The sequence below is a fragment of the Apaloderma vittatum genome, unplaced genomic scaffold, assembly GCF_000703405.1.
Source record: "Apaloderma vittatum isolate BGI_N311 unplaced genomic scaffold, ASM70340v1 scaffold9021, whole genome shotgun sequence".
In the NCBI taxonomy this organism is placed as follows: Eukaryota; Metazoa; Chordata; class Aves; order Trogoniformes; family Trogonidae; genus Apaloderma; species Apaloderma vittatum.
Window position 1 is genome coordinate 56,757 of NW_009698513.1, and position 26,941 is coordinate 83,697.

At 41.6% G+C, this 26,941-nt stretch overlaps 1 protein-coding gene across 1 annotated transcript; it reads right to left on the bottom strand.

Annotated features, from left to right (window-relative positions):
- Positions 1-243: 243 nt before the first annotated feature.
- On the bottom strand, positions 244-26,816 carry CDH17 (cadherin 17, LI cadherin (liver-intestine)). Its single transcript, XM_009878049.1, has 17 exons — positions 26,772-26,816; positions 24,082-24,180; positions 23,303-23,440; positions 21,774-21,912; positions 20,465-20,623; positions 18,492-18,691; positions 17,015-17,146; positions 16,035-16,185; positions 15,090-15,305; positions 13,700-13,776; positions 12,120-12,311; positions 10,763-11,007; positions 8,784-8,914; positions 7,036-7,272; positions 4,666-4,782; positions 4,443-4,559; positions 244-353 (listed from the first exon to the last, which is right to left on the bottom strand). Exons 1-17 carry the CDS (start codon positions 26,814-26,816, stop codon positions 244-246), a joined length of 2,505 nt encoding a protein of 834 aa, XP_009876351.1.
- Positions 26,817-26,941: the final 125 nt, after the last annotated feature.

Sequence of the window (26,941 nt, forward strand, 5' to 3'; positions counted from 1 at the left end):
TTAACACTTCCGTCGAAGTTGATATTCTTATTAATGGCTGCTGCTGAAGCGTACATACATTTTTTTGTTTCACAACTGAAAAATATTACCTACAAAAATGAGGATAAAACCATAGGAGAACGGTTTTTTGTGTTTGTATGCACTGAGGATACAAAGTGTGATAGTACACTTCTGGGCTTTGATAGCCACAAAGCTCACTCCTTCCCAAACCAAAGGGCTTTTTTGTCTCTTGATGAAACAGTATTAAGCCAGCGTATTGAGTTCAGACTTATCCCTTGCATCTTTCTGATGGCTCTTCTTTTCATTTTTTTCTTTGTGTTTCATGTGGAAAAACACACCGCCTAAAATTGCACCTGAAAAACAGGGAGCACATCAGTAAGGGGAAGAGAAAACTTTTTGAAAAGGTATTTCAGCAAAGGATCTGACAGGCAACTGTCAGATAACTGCTTTATCTCTTGAACAGAAGAAAATGGCTTTGGGGAATGGCCAGGCGGTGTTTGACCAGCAGCGTGCTCAGGGGCACTGGTAGGTAGGATCAGATGCTTCAGGGCTCAGGAGATTTCCCTCACAGGAAAACTCCTCTAGGATCTGACCAGATGGCAAAGTGTCTTTTTTCAACCCCCCCTCCCTTTCAGCAGTGATTTGTCATGTTTTTTCTTGAACTTTCAACTGAATGGCAGTTCTGTGACAGTAAAGCTGAGACTACTGTCAACAAAACTGTTCTTTGGGAACTCCTTGGTATCTGCTAGGAATAGCTGATGGACCCCAGAGATTTGTGCACCTATGGCCGAGAATGACTGAGATTTTCTCATCAATAGTCATATTCAACCTAAAGTGTCTAGATGTCTTCATATGCATGGATACATCTATATATCCATTAAATATGTATAATACATGTATATATATGTTTGATCTTTTAAAATCATAAGCTTGCTACAGTGTGTATAAATTTATTTCTTCTTTATCTGTGTTAGACTTCCTATCATTTTCAACAACTCTTTTTCCCTTTTACTAAAGTACACAGGAGTACTCAGCTACTCCCTTTGCCCCATTCATTGCTCTGAATATCTGTTCTGTAGCTGTTCTTATTTTACATTCACATTAGTGGTATCTCAGCAGTTAATCAAGGAACATGCCTAGGATCTGCCACATGATATTTATTCTACCATCTTCCTCTCAATAGGAGAAATACCTTCCAGGAGAGGGACAGTTTGTCTTAAAGAGTTTCTCCCATCAGAATAGATTGGCAGAGGGTGTGGGGACACCATGTTTTGTTTTCCAGTGTCTACGCTCTGTGTGTCTTTTGAAGAAAGCAAGACTACAGAGGATCCTTGCTCTTGGAACGAAAGCTGCTGAGGTCCGAGAGACTCCTTAGCTCATGTGGGAATTCATTCTGCTGCCAGACAGGCCCCCAAGAAATGGCTGCTTTTATGGTCCTATCTTTTGAGCTTCAGGGCCAAAATCTTTTTTGTAAACTCCACAGGTTTCATAAAGTCATTAGATACTTCTCATTGGTTTTTGCCTTGCCAATCTCTGATGCTTGCTAATTCCACCTGAGAGACTATGATCTGATTTTGCCTTTACAGCAAAAAAAAATTGCTCTTGAAAAAACCTGCATATTCATTTCAGGAATTCTTTCTAAAATCCTTAATGAACTACTTACACTGTGTTTTCTAAAAGCCATAAGCAGTAGCAGCTTTTACTGTGCTCTCTGAAGCTGCCCAGCTCTCTCATAATGAAGACACGTTTAGTCAGTTATCCAACACAACTTTCACTTAAATGTGGCACTATACTAAGTGAGGCATCAGACTAAGGCATTGTGCAGAAATAAGTGATGTGAGAAGCTTGAACAGAGATGATAAAGATGCAGTTTGAGGGGTTTCTCTGTCAGTTGCATGGTCGGAGTATGGCTTCTTCCATTTTAAATTCTTAGAATAATTTTTTTTGTTTTTATCTTCAAAAGACAAACACATATGCATCACATATGCCTCAGCATTTTCTCTTGCTTTAGGGGTTTCTGTATTAAAAAAGGAAATCAATAGAGAGCTTTGGTCTTGCCTTTTTCTTGCCTTGTTCTTGGGGGCTCTTTCTCTCTTATTTTAGAATTGAAGTAATGGTAGCTTACATAAGTTCTTGCGTTTTCTCCCTTTTATCCTTTAATTTAATGCAAATCTTTTGAATATGAGGTCTGTAATGTATTTAATTAATTTTCTTTGTTTTTCTCCATGCGTCTTTCACCCTCCTGCCCTTCTCTATTGCTGAGTCATTTTCCCAGTCTCACTCTTGTGACCATAACATTTAAAAATCCCACAGGAGTGAGCACTGAATTTTTGCTTTTTGCTTCCTAGGGTCTGGATCCCATCAATAGTCATCCTTGGTACTTTTGCACCTACATTGATATAGAAAGCACTGAAGGAGCTAAAGGATGGTATGGCAGGACCCCTCTCAGTCATCTACCTGGGGTTTTGGGAGTCTGGGGAGGTCCCCACTGACTGGAAGCTAGCCAATTCTACTTCAGTCTACAAAAAGGGCATGAGAAAAGATCCAGAAAACTACAGACCTGTTAATCTAACTCAATTCTGGGAAAAATTGTGGGGAGAAGATCATAGAATGGCTTGAGTTGGAAGGGACCTTTAAAGGTACTGGGTACTACTGAAAAGCACAATGCAATGATCAGACACTCTCAACATGAGTTCACAAAGAAAAGTCCCATTTAACTAATTTAATATGCTTCTGTGACAAGGTTGGCCACCTCGTGATGAAAAGAAGTCAGTTTTGTTTTTCTAGAAGTCAGATGTTGTTTTTCTAGATTTTCATAACTGTTTTATTACTGTCCCTCACAGCATACTTCTGGACAAGTTATGCAACTATGAGGCCGGTTCTCTTCAACCGATTTATCAATAATCTGAATGCAGGAATCAAATGCATCATTAGCAAACTTGCTGATACCAAACTGGGAGGTGCTGATGACTCTCTTGAGGGACAAGAGGCCTTGCAGACAGACCTAGATAGACTGGATTATTGGACAATGATTAATGGGATGAAATTTAACAAGTCTAAATGCCAGATTTGGCACCTAGGACAATGTAATGCCAGACACAAGTATAAACTGGGAGAGGAAGATCAGCCCTGCAGAAAGGGATCTGGGGGTGCTGGTCAGCAGCAGCTTGGGAGAAGTCAGCCGTGTATGCCCTGGCAGCCAAGGGGGCAAACCCCATCCTGGGGTGCTTCAAACCCAGCATGACCAGCCCGTCAAAGAGGTGACTGCCCCGCTGTGTTCAGCGTTGGTGCGGTCTCACCTTGAGCACCATGTGCAGATCTGGGCACCACAATTTAATGCATCGGGAGGAGGGCAGCAAATCTGGCGAAAGGTCTGACAGGAATGTTCTGTGAGGGGTGGTTGATGACTTTGGGTATGTCTAGTTTTAAGAAAAGGCATCTGAGGTACAACCTGCAGCTTCCGGAGGAAGGTGCTCTCTTCTTGCTGGTGCCCTGTGACAGGACGTGTGGGAATCATTCAAAGCTGCACTAGGGAAGGTTTAGGCTGAACATTAGGAAGGATTTCTTTACCAAGAGAGTGGTCAAACAGTGGAAGAGTCTTCCTAGAGAGGTGGTGGATGCCCCAAGCCTGTCAGTGTTTAAGAGGCATTTGGACAATGCCCTGAATAACACCCTTTAACATTTGGTCAGCCCTGAAATGGTCAGGCAGCTGGACCAGATGATCATTGTGTGACCCTTCCAACTGGAACAATCTAGTCCATTCCATTCCATTCCATTCCATTCCATTCCATTCCATTCCATCCTATCCTGTCCTATTCTATATAAAAAATATTGTCTTGTTTTGGAAAAAGTTTTAAGCTACCTGTTAAAGTTGCATTAGCTCCTGCCTGTAAGAACATAATACTATTCACTACCACTTAACAATATAGCTGTACTTTGTTCATGTAAATGACAGTTTCCCACAGCTCGAAGTAATTCTCCATATGAAAAAATGGAAACCTATGAAGCTGAAATAGTTGAATAAAATCATAATTGTAAGCTATGGGTTTAGACATTGTAAGCATGACATCCCTAGATGCTTCCATTTTCACTGTAATGTGGAAGCTCAAGACAATCTCCAGTCCTTTCCCTGACAGGAATAAGGCAGTAGGTAGCAATAAAATCCCAATATGCTCTAAGTGCAGCAATTTCTTCTGTCATAGCTGCTTGATGTGCCACTGTATGTTAGTGAAGAAGAACAGACCATGAAAGCTATTTCTGTGACCAAAAAATTAGAAGTTCGCAGCAATCATGATACACAGTCTTGAGATCTTCCCTCTTTTGCTCAATCTGTGACATTTGTGACATGTCTTCATCCAGCAAATGGATCAGTAACAGAAATGCAGCAACACCATCCTATCTTGGAAAGCTGGCTTCATATCAAGCAAGAAAAAGTGACTTACCAATGACGAGCAGGACCCCAATAAGAATCCCAACTGCCTGGCCAGCGCTTGGCCAGGAGTGCTGACGCTCTACTTCAATTAAACACGATTTTTCACTTGAACACTTGCAGACGTGTACTACAAAAAGAAATGCCATGAGGTTAATGAGAAGTTTAGTAGTCCAGTTTGATCATTCATAAATGCCACTGTTGTCTTGAAATGAATAGTTCTGTGCTTAGTATACCTTCAAGATTCACTTTTCCTTCCAAAGGTGGATTTCCATTGTCATTAATTATTACTGGAACAATATGCACCTTTTCTTCAAAGTTAGCATGTTTCGGAGAGAGGGAAGCATGAGTAGCTGTGAGTCAGAAATGGGAAATTCATGTCAGCACAAGAAAGAAATTTAACTCAAGATTCATACCAGCTGCAAATGGCCTTTTTCTAGGGCCACTTTGCACATGATGCTGCTTCCTGTCTTCCTCCATGTCCTTCCAGGTCCCATTGCTTTGCAGACATTAAGTCAAAATAGAGCATCTAAATGCCTATTCTGGCCTTCAGCATAAAATGGTTGGAGAATTTCCTTCCTAATTTATGCAGCAGGCCAAATAGAATCTTGGGTAGTGCTACGCTGATAGCATCACACCTAAACTAATAATAACCCCCCCATACTCATAGAAGCCAATGTTGTTCACAAGATTTCTTTAGTAAGACAGATCATCCTTCTAGTGCACTTAACTGTCACGTATAAGACTCTTTCAAACTTGGAAAATTAAGACTTACAGGTGTTGGGGTCAGACCAAAGGTCTATTGCTGTCAGTATCTTGTCTCTAGAATAAGTGAAGATTTCAGTAAAAAGGCAAGCATATATTTTCTTTTTTTCTCTTAATGCTGTCCCAGCCTTCAGTCATTTTCAGCTCAGGGACTTCTTGAGTAAGATGTAAGTTCTTGCTTTGATTTTGTAGAAACTTTCTACATACTTAACACCCTATGGCAAAAAGTTCTACAGTCAACTACTTCCTCCTTCTACCTACACTTGAAGTAACTCCCATAAACTTCATCTAAGGCTCCCAGCTTTGTGTAGTGGAAGACAGGGCAAACAATGAACCTCTGGCTGCCATGACCATAGCTTTTCTGATTTTATGAATTTCTGTTTTCCCCCCTACTCTCTTCCAGGCTAAAAATAGTAGCTCACTCTGCTCTTTTCTGTACACTTTCTTATATCAGACTGCTCCATAACTCTTCTTATCCTCATTGCCCTATCTGAACCTCTTTCCTGCATCCTTTTTGAAGACGGAGAGATGAGAGTTCAAGATTTGAGCAAATTGTGAGATTTATACAGGGGCATAATCAGGTTCTCTCATTTCTTCCCTGGTCCTTTCCTAGAAATCACCAGTATCTGATCTGCTTTTCTGAACATTATTAATAATTTGATCTCACAACTTCATGGAACTGCTTAAGGTTTCACTCCAGACTTTTAATGGCCAATTCAACATCCATGATTTCAAATGTGAATTTAAGAGTTTGAGATTCATTTGGATCCGCTATTTGATTGTTCCACCAGTTCAATCTTGCAAGGATGTTCTGCAATTCTTCACACTTGGTACCTACTAAAATAATTTCTATAATGGGTAATCCTTCCCTCCTCATTGCACACCCATATTTATTGAACTCCTTTGGAAAACAACTATGAGATCCATTCACTGCAAGAGCTGACCATTTTCTCCAATTCCTGAATTTTAAATTGCCATTTATCCTTTCAAGACTTGTCCCTTTCACATTGTGGTAAGCCAATTTTCTCTAGTGAGACATTTCACCAAACATCTTTCAGGAGTTCAGACAGGCTTTATCAGTCTTATCCGACCCTATTCAAAGAACGCCAGTTGGTTTATGAGGCAGACCTTCCCTTTTACATACAATGTCAGAAATAGCTTTTAAACTGCACTGTTTCTTTAGCAGAAGTGATATATATTCATTAAGCACACAGCACATTTTATTATGTGTTGCTTCTCTTGTGAAATTTCTCTAGTGAAATTTTAGCTTGCAACATACTACATGTCATCTTTTGAAAAAATAATTAATGAGGATCTTATTAACCTATACAAATATCTGAAGGGTGGGTGTCAAGGGGAAGGAGACAATCTCTTCTCAGTGGTGCCCAGTAATAGAACAAGGAATAATGGGTTTAAGTTAGAACATAGGAAGTTCCACCTCAACATGAGGAAAAGATTTATTTACTATGAGGGTGATGGAGCACTGGCACAGGCTGCCCACAGAGGTTGTGGAGTCTCCTTCTCTGGAGACTTTCAAAACCCACCTGGATGCGTTCCTGTGCGGCTGCCCTAGGGGATCTTGCTCTGGCAGGGGTGTTGGACTAGATGATCTCTAGAGGTCCCTTCCAACCCCGAACATTCTATGATTCTATGATTCTATGACTTAGATGTTAAAATAAATACATGCCAAAATGCATGTCATTTCTCAACAACCTGATTTTTTTCTACATGGAATACTGGATCTGCAATAGTAGGAATGAAGAGGAATTCAATATTTTTCTAGATTTCCCAGAGAACTTAAAGAGTCCCACATCACTGTAAGAATAGCCTTATTAACTTACCATTGACTTTTGAGATTTCCCAATTATTTCTTGTATATGTATCATCCGCAAGAGAAAAAGAAAATGTTGAATAAAACCACTGTTTATCAGCATCAGCAGCTCGAATCAAAGCTCTCTCTCCTCCACTGACAGGGTAGCAGAAGAAAGTGGGATAATCTGTGGCTAACCCTGGAGCGTTGTCATTCACATCCTTTAACTGTAGTGTCAAACTTACTCTGGATTTCTGAGCTGCGTTGTCTGTAGAGTTTAACAGAATGCAAAGTTAGATGCATATCTTGGAGTTGGATGCTGGGTTGTTGCATTTGCAGGTATTGTGTAGAGGTAACATCAGGCAGCCAGTGGGAAGTGGTGTTCTGTCTGCAGGGGCAAGGTCTCAGGAGGTCCTGACACACTCATGGTAGCTGCTACCACTTTTTGAAAAGTATAGTTTGTTTAACCCCAACTCCTGCTAACCACAGAATGCTGGGAGGTGAAAGGAGGTGGATAAACCACCACATCCAACATGACCAGTGCTCTTTGGAGCACTCTTTTAGGCATGAACCACCATAAGTTTCCCACCTCTCTTCTGTATAGAGGAAACGTAAATCAATATTCTGCCCTGGGGCCAAAACAAGGGGTCTAAGAAGACGTTTCAGAGCCCTGTCATTTCTCCAGCCTTTTCCTGCAGGAACAGCCCACTCTATCTAGGTGCCTGAGGACAAACTCCTTTTCCTCAAACTTCATCTTTACCCATATGCTCCAGAACAGTGGCCAGCATTATTGTTTTTCTGTGTTTAATGAGGGAAATCTAGATTTACACTTCATTCAGTCAGATACAGTCTTAAGTTTTTAAGCCCTACTAAATGTAACTCACATAATGAAATCTCCCCAGATGGACTGTTTGAAAGATTTTAATGGATGTAACTAGGAGACCTAATGTATTTCAGACTAACTAATATATTACTTTTATTCATAATAAAATGAAATTCTGTACAAGGGTGCAAGTTACTCTCTAGGTATGCTTTCAGGAAGCCTAAACATACCTACAATAAAGACTAAAATCTTTACAGCTATAGAGGAAAAAAAGTGGCAGAAAATGTGGATGCTGAAAACACTGAAGAAATTTTAACGTTCTCTATATGCCATGTGGCTTGAACAAACGTAACAGCATATGATAGTTAACTTCATGAAAGCTGTTCAGTCTGCAGAAAAGAAGGCCCCAAGGAGACCTTACTATGGCCTTCCAGTATCTCAAGGGGGCCTACCAGAAAGCTGGTGAGGGGCTTTTTAGGATGTCGGGTAGTGACAGGACTAGGGGGAATGGATTAAAGCTGGAGATGGATCGGTTCATATTGGACGTTTGGAAGAAGTTCTTCCCCATGAGGGTGGTGAGACACTGGCACAGGTTGCCCAGAGAGGTGGTGGCAGCCCCATCCCTGGAAGTTTTTAAGGCCAGGTTGGATGGGGCTCTGGGCAGCCTGATCTAGTGGGGGATGTCCCTGCCCATGGCAGGGGGGTTGGAACTAGATGATCTTTAAGGTCCCTTCCAACCCTGACAATTCTATGATTCTCTGATTCTGTGATTCTATTTGAATCCTCACCGTCTACAACATCAAGATTTCTTTTTAAAAAGGTTTTTTTAAAAGAAATATATACTTCTAAGGATATATCATATGTTTCTGTACTTTTCATAGGTTTAGTCATGGGAAGTATGATAATTCCATATAACGCAGTAAGGACAGGGGATTCCTCTGTGTTTCATCACTTACTTAGCTCTGATGCAACAACTTCAACTGTGTATACTTCTTGCTGTTCTCGATCCAAAATGGAAGCCGTGTGTATCTGCCCAGTGGTTGAATCAATCCTCAGCCATTTCCTCACATCACCTTCTAAGGAGTAACTTTGGAAAGAAGTAGGAAAAAGATATTGCATATACTATTCCAAATCAGGAAAGATTGCTGTCAAAACAAATACTTCTTTATTGATTTTAGGCAAGTGGCTTGATTACAATTGTACTTGAAGAGAGGGTTCTTGGAAGAGTCCCAATACTACAGCCAACCAGGAGAGACAGGCAGAGGAATAAAAAATCATTGAGAATAAGAGAGAGAGCAGAACCATGGGAACGCCATCACCCCATCAGCCTGTGTACTGCAACTGCACCTTCCTCCTAACTGGGAAACCTTGAGTGTTCCTGAGCTTTTAGTACAAAAGCGTACTCTGTTTCAACTCCATGTCCCTCTCTCACCATGACATCTCCCACACCTTGGTTTTGATGGGAGCACAAGTCAAAGGCTGAGAGGCAGAGGGAGCAGTGTAGCCAGGCATCCTTTTTTGGGTCACCAAGGGGCCAGGACCCCAAGGTAGACTGCAGTGGTCATCTGCTGTCAGCCTGGGCAAGCCTGTAACTACCATTGGGGAAGTCTTGGAACAGAAAGTGCTTTAAATGTCATCATGTAATTGCCTTTGTATTATTGTTTTTAAAAACCGCAGTGTCTCTGGGTATTTACTTATACAAATTTAGCTGTGAACATGTGACCCAGTTAAAGCACAAGCATTTGCTTGAGTAGACGTGACCTGACCTTCTCATTCAACATTTTTGTTCTTTCAGTACCCCATGCACTAAAAACAGCATGCTGACATGCTTGTACATATTTTCTTTTTATACTTTTTATTTTATGTCCTTTAACCTATTTTTTAGCAGAAATGTGGTTTATGTATGTATGAATTCCTGTCGTCTGTCTCCATCTTCATCCCGAAGAGCTTCTGGACTACGTGGCTCACTTTCAAATCAGCTTGACAGAAGGCCAAACATGCTAAGTTCCCAAAAGTTAGGGGAAAGTAGAAAGCCAGATGAGAAAGCTCTGGGAATAAAAATCTACGGGATGCCCAACAGTCATATTCCAAAGCTCCATTAACTACTTGGTGTTTTGCTGAATTCTAGTTAAATTTCAAGGATTGTTTGTTTTGGGTTCAGCATCCCAGCTGGGAATTATGCAGTAAGAACCACGAATAATTCTTCTATCTGAGTCTACCATGTAAGGTATATTTACACTATGCAACACAGCACTGTGCATAGATCCATGAGCTGGCAGACACTCAAGGTGACTAAAACATATAACAACAATGTTGGGCCACCATATGCACCAGTCTGAGATTTTGCATCCCAGTCACAAGCATCGGAGTTGTCTTGCACAGAGCTTTGCATCCACAGTGGAAGCAGGCGCATTGTCTCTGGCAGTTGGAAAAGAAAATTAAATAACTGTCAGTTAAAGCCTTGAGCTTCATTACAGGTTGTGTGTTTTGGTGGAGAAGAAGCCCTGTGTGGCTTCCTGTGCAACATGAAAAGCATCTACTGTCCTATTGCTTCCTAGGAGTGTGCAGTATGTGTTTTGTTCGTTTGTTGAAGGCCTTAAGGAAGTGGAAACCCTGTTATTCTCAGACCAGCTCTGCCTTTTTTCTGGAGACATATATTGTCCTTCTTTTTTAACTTCCTTATTCAAGGGCCATACTGGCTGATGCTTGTTACAGCACAGAGAGAAAGCTGGTTAGAAAAGCATTGCCCAGCAGTCTGTTGCAGGTGGGTCATCAGCCACCACCCCACCACATCACCACTTTCTACTAGGAGATGAGATTTCTGTAAAAAAGTCTTTTCCAGCATGCAAAATATTGAGAAAGTTTTCCCTGAACCTCTTGCAGAACAATTTTCTAAAGCCTAAATTAAATATATAAATCATGGTCACTCTTTTACCGTACAGTATCCCCCTCAGGATCATAGGCCTCCACCGTCATGACCAGAGTATTGACAGGAATATCTTCAGATACTTCTGCTTTGTAAACCATCTCACGGAAAACTGGTGGTTCATCCACATTTGTTACAAAAACTTTAAATAAGGCAAGGGAGCTTGAGTTGTACTGCACACTTGACACCAGGGGTTCAGGGTTTGTGGCGTTGATCACAAGGTTGTACACTGGAGTTGTTTCAAAATCAAGAGCCTGGACAAATTAAAAAGAGATGCTTTAAGTAATGGCCCCATTGCCGTGAGATGCTCCCATGGGGAACCACGAAGCAGCTCTTCTCAAAGAAGAAACTGCATCCCTGAGACTGATGAAATAAGGAAGAGTCGTCAGGAGCAAAATGACACTGGGAACAGTCAATTTAAACGAAACCACATGCCCTTTTGAAGGCCTTTCTCAGCAACTGCTTTTCCTAATAACGTTGCCACCTGCCTGGCTAAGTTTAATAACTATATCCTGTTTACAGCAACAGTATTTATAGCTCTGTACAAGAAGGTCTTGGGTGACCTCTGGGTGACAAAAGTCATGTGAGGGTTGTTACACCATGGAGTTTCTCACAATAATTTCCTTGCGCAAAAATGACGTTGAGGTTGAGCCTGAAGATGGTCCACCAGATGCTATACTGTCTGACCTTGGCCTAGCCAGCACCAGGTGAAATGGATGCAGTAGCACGTTTGCTATTGAAATTCATGGATGTAGCAGAAACCGTTCCTTGTATTTCTGTCTACAGCACTCAATGTATGGGTTGTATCACCCAATGAAACAGACACTGACCTTGGTTTGTTGCAGTTAATGTTGGCCTCAGCTGGAACAAACTGCCTCTCCATCCTGACACTGAGACATGTTGGTCCTACTTGCACCTGCCCTGGCAAACCCACCAACAGCCCAAAGCACTAGCAGGGAGGAGGATCTGCCCCTTGACAGGCCACCACCTGTGGAATCATTTAGCTAGCTTTCTCTTTTCCAGAAACACTCTGCAAAATCACCCAGATAATACCATTTTTTTTCTTTATGGTCTACTTCACTGGACAGATCCTTCCCTTCTAGATGAGGTGCCAGCAGCAGAGCCAATGGAGGGAGCTGCTGGTGGCGGTGAGTGGATAGGGAACAGGAAAGACAAGAAGATAGGTGTCCCTGGGGACTGCACAGGCAGAGTGCCTGAGTCCAAGTTTGCAGTCTGCACCATGCTTAGGTGTCCTCATCCCACCACCAGCCAATCCCTCCTCTGCAAATCATCGCCAGAGCAGTTACTGTTCATAACATATATATACATATAAAGAAGAATAACCCCATCCAGCCCACCTACTCACCTTGTTAATCTTGACAAACCCTCGGTTTGTTTCAGGATCTGTCTCTATGATGAATGTGTTGTTTGGATCTCCTTCCTTCATTTGGTAAATGATGTAGGAGCTCCCTGTGTCAGGCTCATCTCCATCAGTAGCTTGAATTTCTAATATCACTGTTCCTACCGGGAGACTTTCTGCAACAGTCACATTGTGATACTGAGGAGAGAGAGATGGTTGAAACATGACACACCAAGCACCATTTGCAGATAAAAACTTGAGTGCTACAACAAGGTTATGACCCACAAGCACAGATGTATTTTAACCCACAACAGTCGTGTGAGGGGGGAAGCAGTTGGTGCACTTCACAGCACAGATGTAATCAGGTTGGAGAGATGTACAAAAGCATTAGTGAAGATCCTTGAAGCAGTCAGATGAGCCACCTCACTGCCCAGAAGACCGCAGAGCTCTGCAAAGGTGGCATATCTCCCCTTTTTAGACATGTGTTTATCAAAGGTGATGGGATCTTAGTCAATGGGTAAGTTACTCGCATAGCAACAATCCCAAACCTTTATGTCCTCTATTGAAATCACTGCAGGTTCATGCAGTGATCATAGCAGTAGGGACAGTACAGGTTCTTTGTACCCAGTGAGCACCCTAGCCTCTGTGTGATAGATACTTAATGGCTCTGTGCACCATAGGATTTTACCACATTAGCAGCCCAGCTACATTTACCCTGTTTGATGTGTGCCCTGACTCAGCAGCCTCATCTTGAGACCAGTTCCTGGACTAAGACCTTGAGGTGAAAAGTCCACAGCCTATTACGTAGGCACCTGGTCTGCATGTGTCTAAACTCCTGTTATCATCAACAGAGAACTGGGAAATGCAGTCAGCAAAGCCCCAAAAAAACAACACAACTTCCTCAAGAGGACACCTGCACCTGATGGGCCACACAGCTGAGCCCACCACCTACATTGTCTGCAGGCGTGGTGGGTTCTTAGACACCTAAACGCAGATACTCCAGTCACTGCAGTGTCTGCAGGGAGGCTTGGGCGAGCAGGCAGAAGTCACAAAAGGTCTTCAGATCTCTCTGCCAGAGGAAGAGGCAAGAGCCTAACACCCACTCTGGAATGAAGGGCAGCAGGTATGGATCCCTGGACTGTTATTTCTGGTTAAAGCAAATAGAGCCTTTGATTTCCATTCACCTTCTGTTCCTTCTGGATACATTAATCTTGTGTTTGGAAGGGAACTTAGGAGTTGTTAGCTTTCTCCATTTGCCTATCTTAATTAATTTTAAAGTCTTTTCTTCCCCTCTTCCCCTCCAGGAATAAACTATTTTAATTGAATAATTTCTTTCTGTACTCATAGTTTTCCACTGAGCAAATTACGTTATATTTAAAAATGAGTCAGTCCCACTGTTCATTGTCTAGATAGCCTTATATGCAGGCTTTGCAGCAATGCCTTGCCTTTATTTTCACTAGTGAATTGCTCTGTTATGTGTTCTGTAAATAGTCACTTTCCCATCCACATTACATAGGCATTGAATGTATGCTCAAATGTTCATAAAAAGTTAGTGGGACATCGAAAACAGTGTTAAAAATACTCACATCTGATTTTTCAAAGATGGGAATCTGGTCATTGGTGTCGATGACATGTATTTGCACGTCACAGATTGTTTGGAATACTGCATGGAAAGAAAACGAATAACGTCAAAGCAACACTTTTGCTGAAAATAACTTTCCTCCGAAAGGGTTCACTGTGAGCAGAAGTGAGCGCTGCCAAACTGCCTAATCCAAGCAAAGTCCTGCAGTTGTAAGCACTTGATCTCCAATATTTCACAGGCAGTGACCCCTTCATTCTCCATCTTACTATTCTCTTGCACAATTTCTTCAGCAGTGTCTCATCCTGTTTCATTTCATTTCATTTCATTTCATTTCATTTCATTTCATTTCATTTCATTTCATTTCATTTCAATTTCCCTTGGCTTTTTTAAACAGTATCCCTTTACCAGGACAGCAACAGCTATGAATTGTGTTAGCTTTCTCAGTGTCACTTTTGCACGACAAAAAATAAGTCTCAGGTTGTTACACTACCTTGTCCTCATTGTAGGCCATCAGGCAGCACCCTCATTTCTGTTACAGCCAAACTTAAACTTCAGATCTATACAAATCTAAGCGCTACCTGATCAGGGGGATCTGTAGCAACAGGGGATTGTGATTTAAAAAACATACTCTTCCTGGTCGTGCTACATAGTTGGATTTTATTGTTTTATGTATGTGCTTCATGAGCTGAAAGTTAAGGGATATTCTAAACTGAACTGTTTGGATGGAATTCAAACAAACATCCAAAACAAATTACCAGTTTCTCCCTCTTCAGGGTTTTCATATCAACTGCCTAAGTGATGCTGTTTCACTTACAGACATGTCACATCGCTTTCTTTACGTGCCAGTTTCTCCATCCACAAGTTTTGCCTGATTATAAGGGCTCCAGCTTTAAGATTTAGTGTTGAGTTTGACTTCCTTTCCATCCACCACAGGCTTCCAGGTAACTTACTAATGGACAAGCTTCTTTTTGAAGACTAATTTCAGCTCTTAATCTTTTACAATACATTATCTGAACTCTGGGCATCTGTGTTTAATTTCTTTACTTCTTTGAGTGAGTCCCTTTGAAAGATGTCAGGGGAACATCACAATCATGATCTCTTCATTCTTTTTATCCCTGTGGAAGGAAATCTCTTACTGGAGTATTTGTTAACAAGCTTCTCAATTTATCCACACTCTGCCCTAGAGCTAGTTTCCTTCCATACTTGCATTATGAATCATGCTTAACCTTTCTGCATCTCAAGAACAAGGCAGTACCATTCCAGAGCAAACCAGCTCCTGTGCTGCTGCCTGTCCAGTGAGCCCTCCAGGTCTCCTCTCATCTCTTGCACACTGAGCACAAGGGATACCAATGTAATCAAAATTATTCCCGTGTGTAGCAGCGGGCGTTACATACCTGCATCTGTAACCAGCACCGCCAAGGAATAGTTGGATGCAATGCGCTTGTTTAACGAACCCTGTATTAACTGCAAATCCCCAGTGTCTTGCTGAATAAAGAACATATTGCTTTCAGGAACAGCAGGAACCTGACTTTCAATTTTAAACTGCAGACGAGAGTTAAGGGTGCCCTCCTCGTCCATGTCCGTAGCTAACACGGTGCCAATATTGCTGCCTGCGGCACAGGAGAAAATTAAGTCAGTCAGAGAATGGACTGCTCCTATTTCTCCACACAGGTACACACAGACAATAGTAATACTAACACAAAGAGCAAAGGGACAATAAAAACACAGCTCCATTGAAAACACTGCAATGGACAGAATGATTTGATTTTGGGGAGCTTTTCCTTCTGCGTCCCAACCAACTGTTCAGGGAATTCCAAAGAGGATTGGGCTATGTACTTTGATCAGAAGAAGAAGTAACTCTAACAACAGACACTTCAGCCCTGAAACCAAATAATAGATGTGAAGACTTAGGGACAGATTTCATTAATGGTCCATTGCAATCAAAGCTATTACACTGGAGGAATATCTGGATGACAGAAAATGGGCTCATGCCACTTTTAGAGCAGTATTTTTCATATTACTAATGAAAGGAGTGTTTTCCTTTTTCTGTTCTAAGCAATTGTCCAAAACTGTGGTCATGTGAAAATATTTTAAAATATTTTAAGTAGAATGGAATTTTTTAAATAAGGGTCTTGGGTCTATCTTTCTCAGGTATTGAAATCCTTTCTGCATGAACTATCGAAGTGAAAACAACAGGGCTATTTGCACAGTAAAGCATTTCTCAAGGAGAGCTCCATTTTGCTTTCTGGGATCAGAATTTCTAGCTTTATTTGCATGCAGCTGGAAACAATAACAGGACTAGAATGACAGGTATAAATGAGAAGAAGCTGTTTTCTTACCTGCATTTTCATTTTCCTGAACTTCCATTATGGTGAGGGGCTGCTGGCACACAGGGGGATTGTCATTAATGTCTTCCACAATAACATTAATGCGGAGAGGCTTGTCCACCAGTTCTCCCACATCATCTTTTGTGATCGCAAAGAATTCGTACTGCAATAAGAATATTGAGCTTAGATGTGTTGAATGTCCATTGTGACAATACTTTGCATTTAAATATGTGAGCATGGGAGCATTCCATGCAAATGAAATATCCTCTCATGTGTCCGTTCAGTATTTTTTCACTCTCTTTAATTTAGAAGTCTTCCATCACCCTTTAGTGCCTGTGGTCTAAGTTCTCCACATAACTAAAAAGTCCTGAATACTGCACCACACTACTCTCACAAAAATTCATTTATCTCATTTTTGTCACTTTGTAAACTCATCTGTCATATACAGATATAGGATTCCTTCAGCGTACCTGATTCCTGGCCTACCCTGTGCCCACATTCCCTCCAAGAGCAAAAGGGGACAGAGGGTTTTCTGTCTAAAAGACCCGCTATGTGGAACTGCAGGGAAACTTTACACATGCAACTACAAGTTAAACTCATTTCTGCTGTGGAGAGATCCCTGAGGCCCCTGGCATCTGGAGTAAATCTGAAACATCCAGATGTCCTGCTCTCCAAAATGCCGCTGCTTGCTTCTTGGTCATGCACCTTGGTCTATAATGCATGTTATACATATGCTTTGGGCAGTGATTGCTACTGCCAGACCCATGGAGAAATGTTGTAGGGTACCACACTAAAGGCTGCTTACAGTGCAGTAGATGCATGTGCTTTCATATCTGTCAAGTCATTCCTGAACAGAAAAGACAACAAACAAAGCTTTTCTTACTTTTTATCCCCTCTGTCCTTTCTAGTGGGCTTTCTCTTAGACTCGCACACCAATAATCAGCTTCTTGCTATGGCCTCTCCCATCAGTGAGATTTTATGTGTTTACTTACAGTATCCTTCTCTTCCCTGTCCAATGGTTCAGTCACATAAATAACTCCGTTCTGATCGATGGAAAATGGGAACCTGGACAAATTTTCTCTAACAATAATGTCAAAAATTACATCTGGGTCGTTTGAGTGCACCTAATAACATAAAAAATAAGTCAGGGTAGGAAGTCAGAAGTGTAGACCGAGATTTAACAGTGACTGTTTCTGAACCACAAACTGCATGGCTGTTAGCTTCGTAAACCAGAAAATAAACAGTTTGGTAGGCTCTTGAGATGAGCTGCAGACACTCAGACTGATAATCCACCTCTTCTCTCTGAATTGCTGTGGTGAAGACTTTTTACCTCAGTTTCTCTGGCTGTCCAGATGGGCTATGACACCTGGCTTTTTGTGTCAGTGTTATGAGAGCTAAATGGTGATACACGAGAAGAAAGCATTCTATGTATTCAAATGTCTTGATACTCATTTATTCCATCTCCTTACACTGTCTATTTCTGCCTGTTTTTTTGTTTAATTCAGAGATGTGGAACAACAAAACAAATATCAAGTACCTATCTGCATGTGTGTGTGTGAATGTTTTTTACATACATCAAAGTCTGTGGTGGAAGATCTTTAGTGAGGTGCTTAGGATTTAAAGGCAGTAAACAGACTCCCAAATTAGTGAAGGAGTCAGTATTACTGTTTCTGTTTTAAACTGTATAGCAGCAACTGCATTTTGTTTTCTCTCCCTAGGCAGAATCAACATATCATTGACTGCCACATGAAATTTATATACAAGTGACCTCAGAATGGGAGCACCATTTCATGTTAGTTTTAGTTCCACCTGTTTTCACTCCATACTTTCTTAGGCTATAACTGAGGCCAGTAGGAATAGCTCCTCCCAGGCTCTTCTGTGGATGGAAGAAACTAACCTCAAAATAACTGTCAACAAACTAGCTCTTGGTTTGTCCAAAGCCTGGAAGGCCCATGGTGTTAAAACAAGGCTGAAAGTGCTCAGAGAAACCCATTGAGAGAGAAGAGCAGCACCTCCATAGAGGTACCCAGCTGCCACATGTCATCTGGGAGCTCCCTTGAGATGTCTCAAGAGCTTTATTTTTCATAGTGTGCCAAGTAATCCTGTAAAGCACTTTTTTTATTCCTACTGTTACACTGTAATAAAATGCTCCAAAATGTTTCCTCTATCTATGGGATATTTGCATAGGCAGGTGGTGCTAACAGTCTCTCCAAACTGAAGGGCAAAGTCCAGTCACTCTAATGTTTATATTGACTAGATCTCCAACCATTAACTTTCATATTAACAGTAAGTTAATGAGACCTGCACTAAAGATAATTTCCAAAGGATACTATACAAAAAAAAAAAAGGTAGGTGTCAAAGTCCTGAAGAACCTCGTGTTGAACAAAGGGGGGACACTTTCACAGTTAGCTAGTACAAAATAACTGTGGGACCAAGGAGAGGTGCGAGGTGCATGGCCAAGGGCCCTACCTGGCTTATGTTGACAGGGTGGACCTGGGTTGAGTTTTCTTGGATGTGGATGGTGGGGGGAGCCTTCCACAGGCTCTCTTTCACAGTGATGTTCACATCGACACTGCTGGTGAAAGCATTTGTTGTCATCCCTGCCATGTCCCTCGCAGTGACGACGAGCGTGAAGGTGTCCTGCTTTTGAGGATCTAAGTTAATTGAGCCTAGAGACAGAGCAAAAAGCCAAGTGAAATGAAGCAGGGACTTTGGAAATGGTTTTCCTGTCCATTACATCCTACACGCACTATGCTTCTTCATCTGCTCCAGACTCACTCTATGAATGGTAGGCCTCTGTTCTGGTACCTCAGAAACCTCTGATTTCTCTGAACCATGCAGACCAGCATCATGTGGGTGTAATCATATGAGACCTCTGTGCTGTGGTCTTGTGTTGTGCAGATGCATCACTGAACAACCCTCACTCCAGTTAGGTATTTGTTTGGCCCAGCAGAAGACATGGGGTTCCAAAGTCATTGTAGTTTAGTTGGGATCATGTGGCTAGCTGAGTTTTCCCTGCATTTTTTATGTAACTAGGGTTTCTAGATTTCAAGGAAGAGAATTGATCCGAGATACTACTCAGTGTAATCCGGAGGGCCAGAGGATCTACCTCTCTTCTCAATGTACTTTTAGATCTCAATCTCCATTTCTGTCTTGAATTTGGAGGGACACAAACAAGGTTCCCTAAAACCAGGGCCTCAGTGGAGTACATCCTACTGACCACTAACATCAGAGCTGTGGTTTTGTCTTGTTCCTATGTGCACCCAGAAACTCATGCTTGCTTTATGGCAAAATTTGCGCTAGGCATTTTACACTGTCCCACATGACATGCTTATCTCTAAGATGTAGAGACATGGAATTGATGTATGGAACACTCGCTGGATAAGGAACTGGCTAGAAGGTCACGCTCAGACAGTTGTGGTCAACAGCTCAATATCCACGTGGAGACCAGTGACAAGTGGAGTTCCTCCAGAGCTCTTCAACATTTGTGTAAGCGACATGGACAACAGCACCGAGTGCACCCTCAGCAAGTTTGCTGATGATACCAAACTGTGTGATGCAGTGAACTCACTTGAGAGAACGGATGCCATCCAGAGGGACCTTGAAAGGCTTCAGAAACAGGAAAATGCAAACTGCTTGAGGTTCAACAAGTCAAAATGCAAGGTCCTGCACCTGAGCTGGGCCAATCTCAGGCACAAATACAAACTGGGCACAGAGTGGGCTGAGAGTAGCCCTGAAGAGAAGGATTTAGGGGTGTTGATAGATGAGAAGCTCAACATGAGCCAGCAATGCACTCATGCAGCCCAGAAGGCCAACTGTATCTTGGGACACATCAAGAAGAGCGTGGCCAGCAGGTCAAGAGAGGTGATTCTCCCCTTTTACTCTGCTCTTGTGAGACCCCACCTCGAATACTGTGTCCAGTTCTGGTGTCCCCACCATAAGAGGGACATGTATGTGCTGGAATGGGTCCAGAGGAGGGCCATAAAGATGATCCAGGGGCTGGAGAACCTCTGGTACAAGAATAGGCTGCGGGAGCTGGTATTGTTCAGCCTGGAGAAGAAAAAACCCTGGGGGGACCTAATAGCTGCCTTCCAGTACCTGAAAGGAACCTACAGGAATGCTGGGGAAGGGCTTTTTACAAGAGTGTCCAGTGACAGGACAAGGGGAAATGGATTTAAATTGAAGGAGAATGGGTTTAGTTTGGATGTTAGGAAGAAATTCTTCAGTCAAGGGTGGTGAGACTCTGGAATAGATTGCCCAGGGAGATTGTGGCTGCCCCTTCCCTGGAGATGTTCAAGGCCAGGTTGCATGAGGCCTTGAGCAGTGTGGTCTAGTTAAAGGCATCTCTGTCCATGGCAGAGAGGTTGGATTAGATGACCTCTAATGTCCCTTCTAGCCTGAGCTATTCTATGATTCTATAAAATAAGAATCTTTTTGCATACCTGTCCTGCTTGGTGAGATTTCTCCAGTTCTACTATCAATCTGGAAAAGCATTTCTGGATAAGGGTTGGGAAAATGATGAAGAATGCTGTACATTATCTTTGCATGGGGAGTCGTAGGATCATCACGGTCAGTAGCATGGACCTTCATGAAGGGCTTGCCTGTTCAGATTAGAGAAGAAACAGTGTTAAGAGGAGACCAAATTGTCAACACATAGTCCATTCAAGCAGAACTCTCAAGCCAGGAAGGCAGCTTATGGTGATCTGTTTCATAATGTTAAGTCATGCTTGTATATAGAGGTTACATTACCTGTGTACCATCCCACAGGTCCCACTTCCACCACCTCTGCCTAACAGAATCATAATAGGTGTGAAAACCAGTTGATGAAGGTGATCAGAGAGCTATCTACCAGCCAAGAGTGCATGCACCTAGAATGTAATTCATTGGTATTTCTCTTTAAGACTACTTTGCAGTCCTCATACAATTCAGTTGAATCCAAAGCACCTTGAGAAAAATGCTCTACAGCTGTGACACAGTTATAATTAAAGGAAAAATCACACAGTGAAAAAAATATAGAAATACATGGTAACATAAGTGAATTTTAGCTTTTTGATGACCAATGCAACATCCAAAATCTTTTTTAACTTGCATGCAGTTGAAGAATAGAGCAAAATGTTGCAGAATGTTTCTTCTGGAGCTTTGTATGCATGCTCTGTAATGAAAGTTTTTTCCTAAGACCATAGTCACAGCAATAACAGCTGGCTGAGTCATTTGTTTAATTTCCAAGATGTGGGTCTCAAACTGCTCTTCAATATTTTCATGATTTCTGGATTGGATTACTGCAATCCATGATCTAGGACTCACTTCTAAATACTAAGGTTCAGCCCATGTTCAGAGTAGCATCAGTCACAGTAAACACATACCCTATATCTACACCAGTATTTTATTTCACTGATGTGCAAAGACAAATATTCTTAGCATTCTATTTCTGTATAGGCTTTGGCAACCTTTGAACTTCAAAGCCCTTCTAGAATAAGAGTTCTTTTCAGTGCAATGGAGAGAGAAACTATGCTTGCCTGTTACATGATACTTGCAAAGCAATAAGTCCAATGAAATATTTCTGATTTACATTCATCCCTTTACACCACATTGTGATCAATTCTTTGTTTTTTCATTATATTATACATGCTTGCATCCTTATTTTGTAACCTTTTTTCAGGTTGTTGAAATATAGGACCTGCTTCATCTTTCCGTTTAACTAATCTACCTAGCTTCCTATTAACTGCAATATTCAGTTATTATTATGATTACCTGCACGGGAGTTCTGCCTCACTACTCCAGTGTATTTTCTTTGGTCAAATATTGGTGGGTTGTCATTGATATCCTCCACATATATTGTAACATCATATGGACCTTTCACTACGTTTCCCTTTTCATCCAAACTTTCCACCTTGATTTGGAAAAAGGAGAAACAACAAAGAAATATTTTTGTGTTAAAAGACATAAATGAACATCAGGATGTCAAATGCCAAGTCATTCTTACTGTGACACAGATCTGATGAGAGCCATCACTGTATGGCTCCATCTACAAGGACACATTTACCATGGCAACTCTCTGACAGTAATTCACCACAGTATAGAATGCCAACAAAAAAAATAACCCACTCCTCCTTCTGATGACACTTTTCAGAGGGCAATTTCTCACTTCCAGGCTCAACAAACTGCTTGTGTTCTTGCACAGCTTAGACTTCATGTTTTTCTTTAAACAGAAATATTTTCTACGGAACAAGGAGAAACCCCAACATGATACAGTGAACTCAAGTGTGCTATTGTAAATATCAGCCAGACTGATCTAAGGGTTCACAAAGAAAACTTAATTCTTAGTTCTGATTGCATTTTTCTTCCAGATTATATGAATTCTTATTTTTTAGCCTTCTTTTATTTTAAAGCACCAAGTATATATTAAGTCTGTCAGAACAAAAAATTATTATTTAAGCCTAACCAAGTACCAGTTTTCAGTTCTGTCATGATTTTTTTGGGTCTGTAAAGGATTCCCATGTTTAGGGTTAATAACTTCTAGAAATTTGTCCTCGAATTCCAATCCAAAGGTGTTTTGGAGCTGAGAACATGACATCTCCTTTTCAGTTGCTGGTGCCTTAGAAAAAGACAATATCATTTTTGACACAGAATAAGAGGACAGGGCTATACTGAGACCAACAGATCTCCTATCCACTGTTCCATACCCTACAGTGTTTACAACGAGGTCCTTATGAAAAGAGTATAATAGCAGGACAAGCACACAATGCTCCTGCCTCTAATTGCTGCTGACATCTGCCAGACAGCATTCTGCTGTTATCTAACAGAATTTAGACCTGTGCCTCTGTGTCCAAATGTCATTTACTCACACCATTTTTCACTAAATAGATTACAATCTTCCTAAGTAGATTACAGTAGTTTATGTTCACATTTCAGCTGTGCAATTCACCCTATCACTCTCAAGGGATAACAAGCAAATCTCCTTCCTGAGGCCAGATTTCACTTTCGGTAAAGTGTCCTCCTCATATTAGGAGAATTAAAGGACTGATGTTGGCATCTGGGTAATTTTTGTTTTCTCAACATAATCTTCCTGTCCTAAGGAGCATTTTTTTTGTGTAAAGCCTTTCAGAACTATAAAACCATGCATCTTTCAGCAAAGCTCAATAGTAAAATTGAAAAAGGTGCATATAAACATATGGAAAAGAAAGAATATGAAATTTCAACTATTTTCCATTAATTTCAGGTTTACCAGAAAAGGATGACTATGAATAACCCTCCCTTCCTATTTTTCATTAAGCTTTTACCTGCAGCCTGTGAAATGTTTTGGTCTCCCAATCCAGAGACCCATTGAGATACAGAATTCCCGTTCTCGGTGCGACTTCAATTATTCCATCTTTTTCACCGGTTGCTCTGAAACTCACAGCAGGTGGCTCAGATGTGAACTGGAACAGGGAAAAATCAGAAGGAAAATCATCCTTTTTTTCAGCATTTTCACCATAATCAAGATCATTTAATGCTTTTGTGTCTTTTAAAATCTGTTGCCAACAGCGTGCTTGGCTGGGGGAATGGTATTCCAAGAGTCTGCTCAAACAAATCTGCTCTTTTCTGATGCTCAGCAGAGTTTTCACATTATTTCCTGAATGCTGCAGGAAATCCCAACTGTGGTTTCTTTCCAAAGCAAACGTCTGCTTAGGACAGGACTTTGTCTGAGCAAGGGAATGGAAAAAAATGACACACATCCTCCATTTGCCTGGGAGCGGGATCTGCCCTTCTGTGGTTATGGTTTTAGGAAGAAAACTTCAGAGATGAAGGAAAATGATGACACAAGTTACATGGAAATCCATTCTCTAGGAATGCTGTTTTTATTAATCCCTGTTTTAGAATGTTAAAATGCATTTGAGAGAAGGGGTTGTCTCCTTCTCCTTTTTTGCATGTAGACTCTTGAATTCCCAGATAAAGGAAGTCAAAGTTAATTTCAGATCCTCTTGGGAGACTGCTCTTCCCACCAGCACAGATGACAACACTGTCCGAGAAGTCAGTGTGTGCAGACTATGGGGTTTTTGACCAAGAGACACTTGATTACCTGGTAAATTAAGCGCACTCCTGCTCCTTCGGGAATAGAAAAATTCATATCCTTCAGAGGCCCAGTGACATGCAGGTGACCTAAATCCTGGCACATAGCCTGTGAGAGAAAGGGATGGAGGAAAGCAGCTGAAGGATGTGTGCTGTCACCACGCATGAACAGCAGCTCTCCATCACTGAGCTTCCTGTAAATTCACATGCTGTAGTATAACAAAGGAGACTCTTACTGGTTCCCACTAGTCTGAACATCTCCAGGTTCTTTAGTACACATCCATTTTTAAAGCAGTTATTACTTAATTTTAAAACAAACATTTCAGCCCTGCTCTTTTCTAACTGCTACATAATTAAATGAAATTGGATCTACCTTCAGAAGCAAACAGAAGCACCAAAGAGCTGAATGTAGACTGAGAGTGAGAGGAAATCCATAAAAGCATTTCTGGATCACCTCTGTGTTCCCAGCAGAACCATTCAGAAGCCACACAGTCCTGTGGCCAAGAGTGTGTCCGGAGACCCAGTGCTATGCCTGGGGATGGGGAGGAGTTGGGCTTGCACCTCTTGTAATTTCTTCAGTAAATCCAAACTTTTTTTTTTTAAGGGAAAAAGGTGGACATCCCCAGGTCCCCCACCCCACCACTCTCAATGCCACAGCCATCTGGGCAGGCTGCTCAAGCCCTGTGCCTTTGCATCAGTTGCACCTGACTGCAAACCCCAGCCAGAGCAAACACATCCTGCTGATCTTTGGCTTCTACCTCATGGCAAAAAATGCCGTGCAAATCTGTCTCAACTTCTGTTTTCTTCCTAAGGCACTGCCTTCACATGGTGTTTTATCCGGCAGTTTCTTTATGAGTTTTATTACTACCTTCTCCCTAGTCCCCAATGACCTCCAGAGGTCAGAATTAGGGCTCCATCATTTGGCTACACAAGTAAAAATTCTTTTCTTCCAGAATGAAAATGACTTTATTTTGCTTTGAGGATTTGGAGTGCCATTGCCACCCTGTCCATCACTCCGTGGAGTCGGGCTCTGGGAATGCATGTTCTCTTCTGCATGACTTTTCCCCTGGATTTGGTCCTATTGCTGCTGGGACAGCTATTCATCCTCTCACAGAAAAGCACAGCCTACATATTACCACGGGAAAACTTAATGCTGCCTGTGACAACAACATAGCTAAGTTAGTGCAATTTACCCTAAAGCGCTTCTCTGTTTGTGTTTGTCTCAAGTGGTGTTTGAATAACGCCAGATTCTGCTTAGTAACAGCCAGAGTTGTTGCCCTCCTCCCCTGCAAGGGTTTGTGACCCTTTTTGCAAACAGAAAAACTAGGATATTTTGAGAGCTGGTGAAGGAGGGACAGAGATGTTAGTGAACACTAGTGACAGTAGGAAAACATCAAAAAAATACATATAATAGGTATGCATACCAGCAAAGAGTACTTTGCTGCTACCTTTTACTATTTTTGCTAAATGCTGACTACTCAGCTCTGTCAGGGACAAGATAGCAGGACCCTGTGTCTGACTGTGTTTTTTGCCTTGTCACACTGGTGGGCACAACCTGGCTCCTGGAGGTTTCTCCCAGGGTCATTTTGTGGAGCCGTTTTTCCTGGTCATGTTCTTTGTCGTGGAAGAACAACGGCCGACGCTATAAAACCCAGTGGGTTCAAAGTGCAGGCTGTGGAGCAAGTAAGAGATATCTCTTCCTGTCGATTACAATTACTTTATGTGGACCATAAATATTTCCAAACGTATGTCTACAGCATGAATCACTACTCAGGGGCCTGAAGGGGAAATAGGGTTTTCTCCTTGGCCTGTATCTGGCTAGCATCCCACCTGAAGATGGCTATAATACCTGTGGGGTAGCTTCATGGGCGGGCTTGCACTGCCATGGATGGCAACTTTCGAAATGAGAAGAAAAAGGAGGTGCTCACCACTGCACATCAATCCTACACCTCAGGTTCTTCATATTCTAAGGTATTTTTAATAGACTTTAATTGACTTTTTTAAATCTTTTCTCTTAATTCCAATTGTAAAGTAGAAGCCACGACTGTAGCCTTTACAAACATCAGTAAATCTATTGAATTAAAGAGATGAGGTCCATAAATCGCATAATTATGCCTTTCGGCTTCAGATAATCTTCTGAAAAGGGATTCACATAGATTGAATAATGAGGATAAATAATTAATATGCATTGTTTAAACTATGTGCCATTATATGTCTTAGAATACATTTAATATGTCAACACATGTATAGGTTGTAATACAGAACACATAACACAGATGTCTTCACTGTTTGGTGATTTGTTGCAGTATTTTAAAATCTTTTCTGGCATGAAATGTCCCTGCTTATTGCTGGGGACTAGATGGCCTTTAAAGGTCCCTTCCAGCCCAACACATTCTATGAATCTATGAAATCCACTTGATGGAAAAAACAGTAACTAAGGAGGAAGTACTAGAGGCAAAAAGAAAGTAAATTGGTGTCTTTTAGGCTTTTTAAAGTTTTTTTTCATAATGATTGACATGCCTTACTAACTTTTGGCCATAGAGTCATCACATGTTGGGGCCGCGCTCCCACACCCAGAGTTACCACCGCTCTGTGGGCACGCGCTGCCAGCCTGGGACACGCCATGGGTTTGAGCTCAGAGGCTCACAGGCAACCTTTGCCATTTGCTCCCAGATAAAAGAAGGAAAAGCTATAACTCACCAAGTGAATCATGAGCAGAAATTGAAGTCCACACAGCTTAAGCATACTGGAATATGCTTTGCTTCAGCTCCTGCAAAGAAGAGGTGATAGTCGCTTTAACCCCAAAGAGTTGGCCCAATCTGTTTGCAGAGGATGGCTACAGCTAAGCTTTCTCGAAGCCGTAGGGAAAG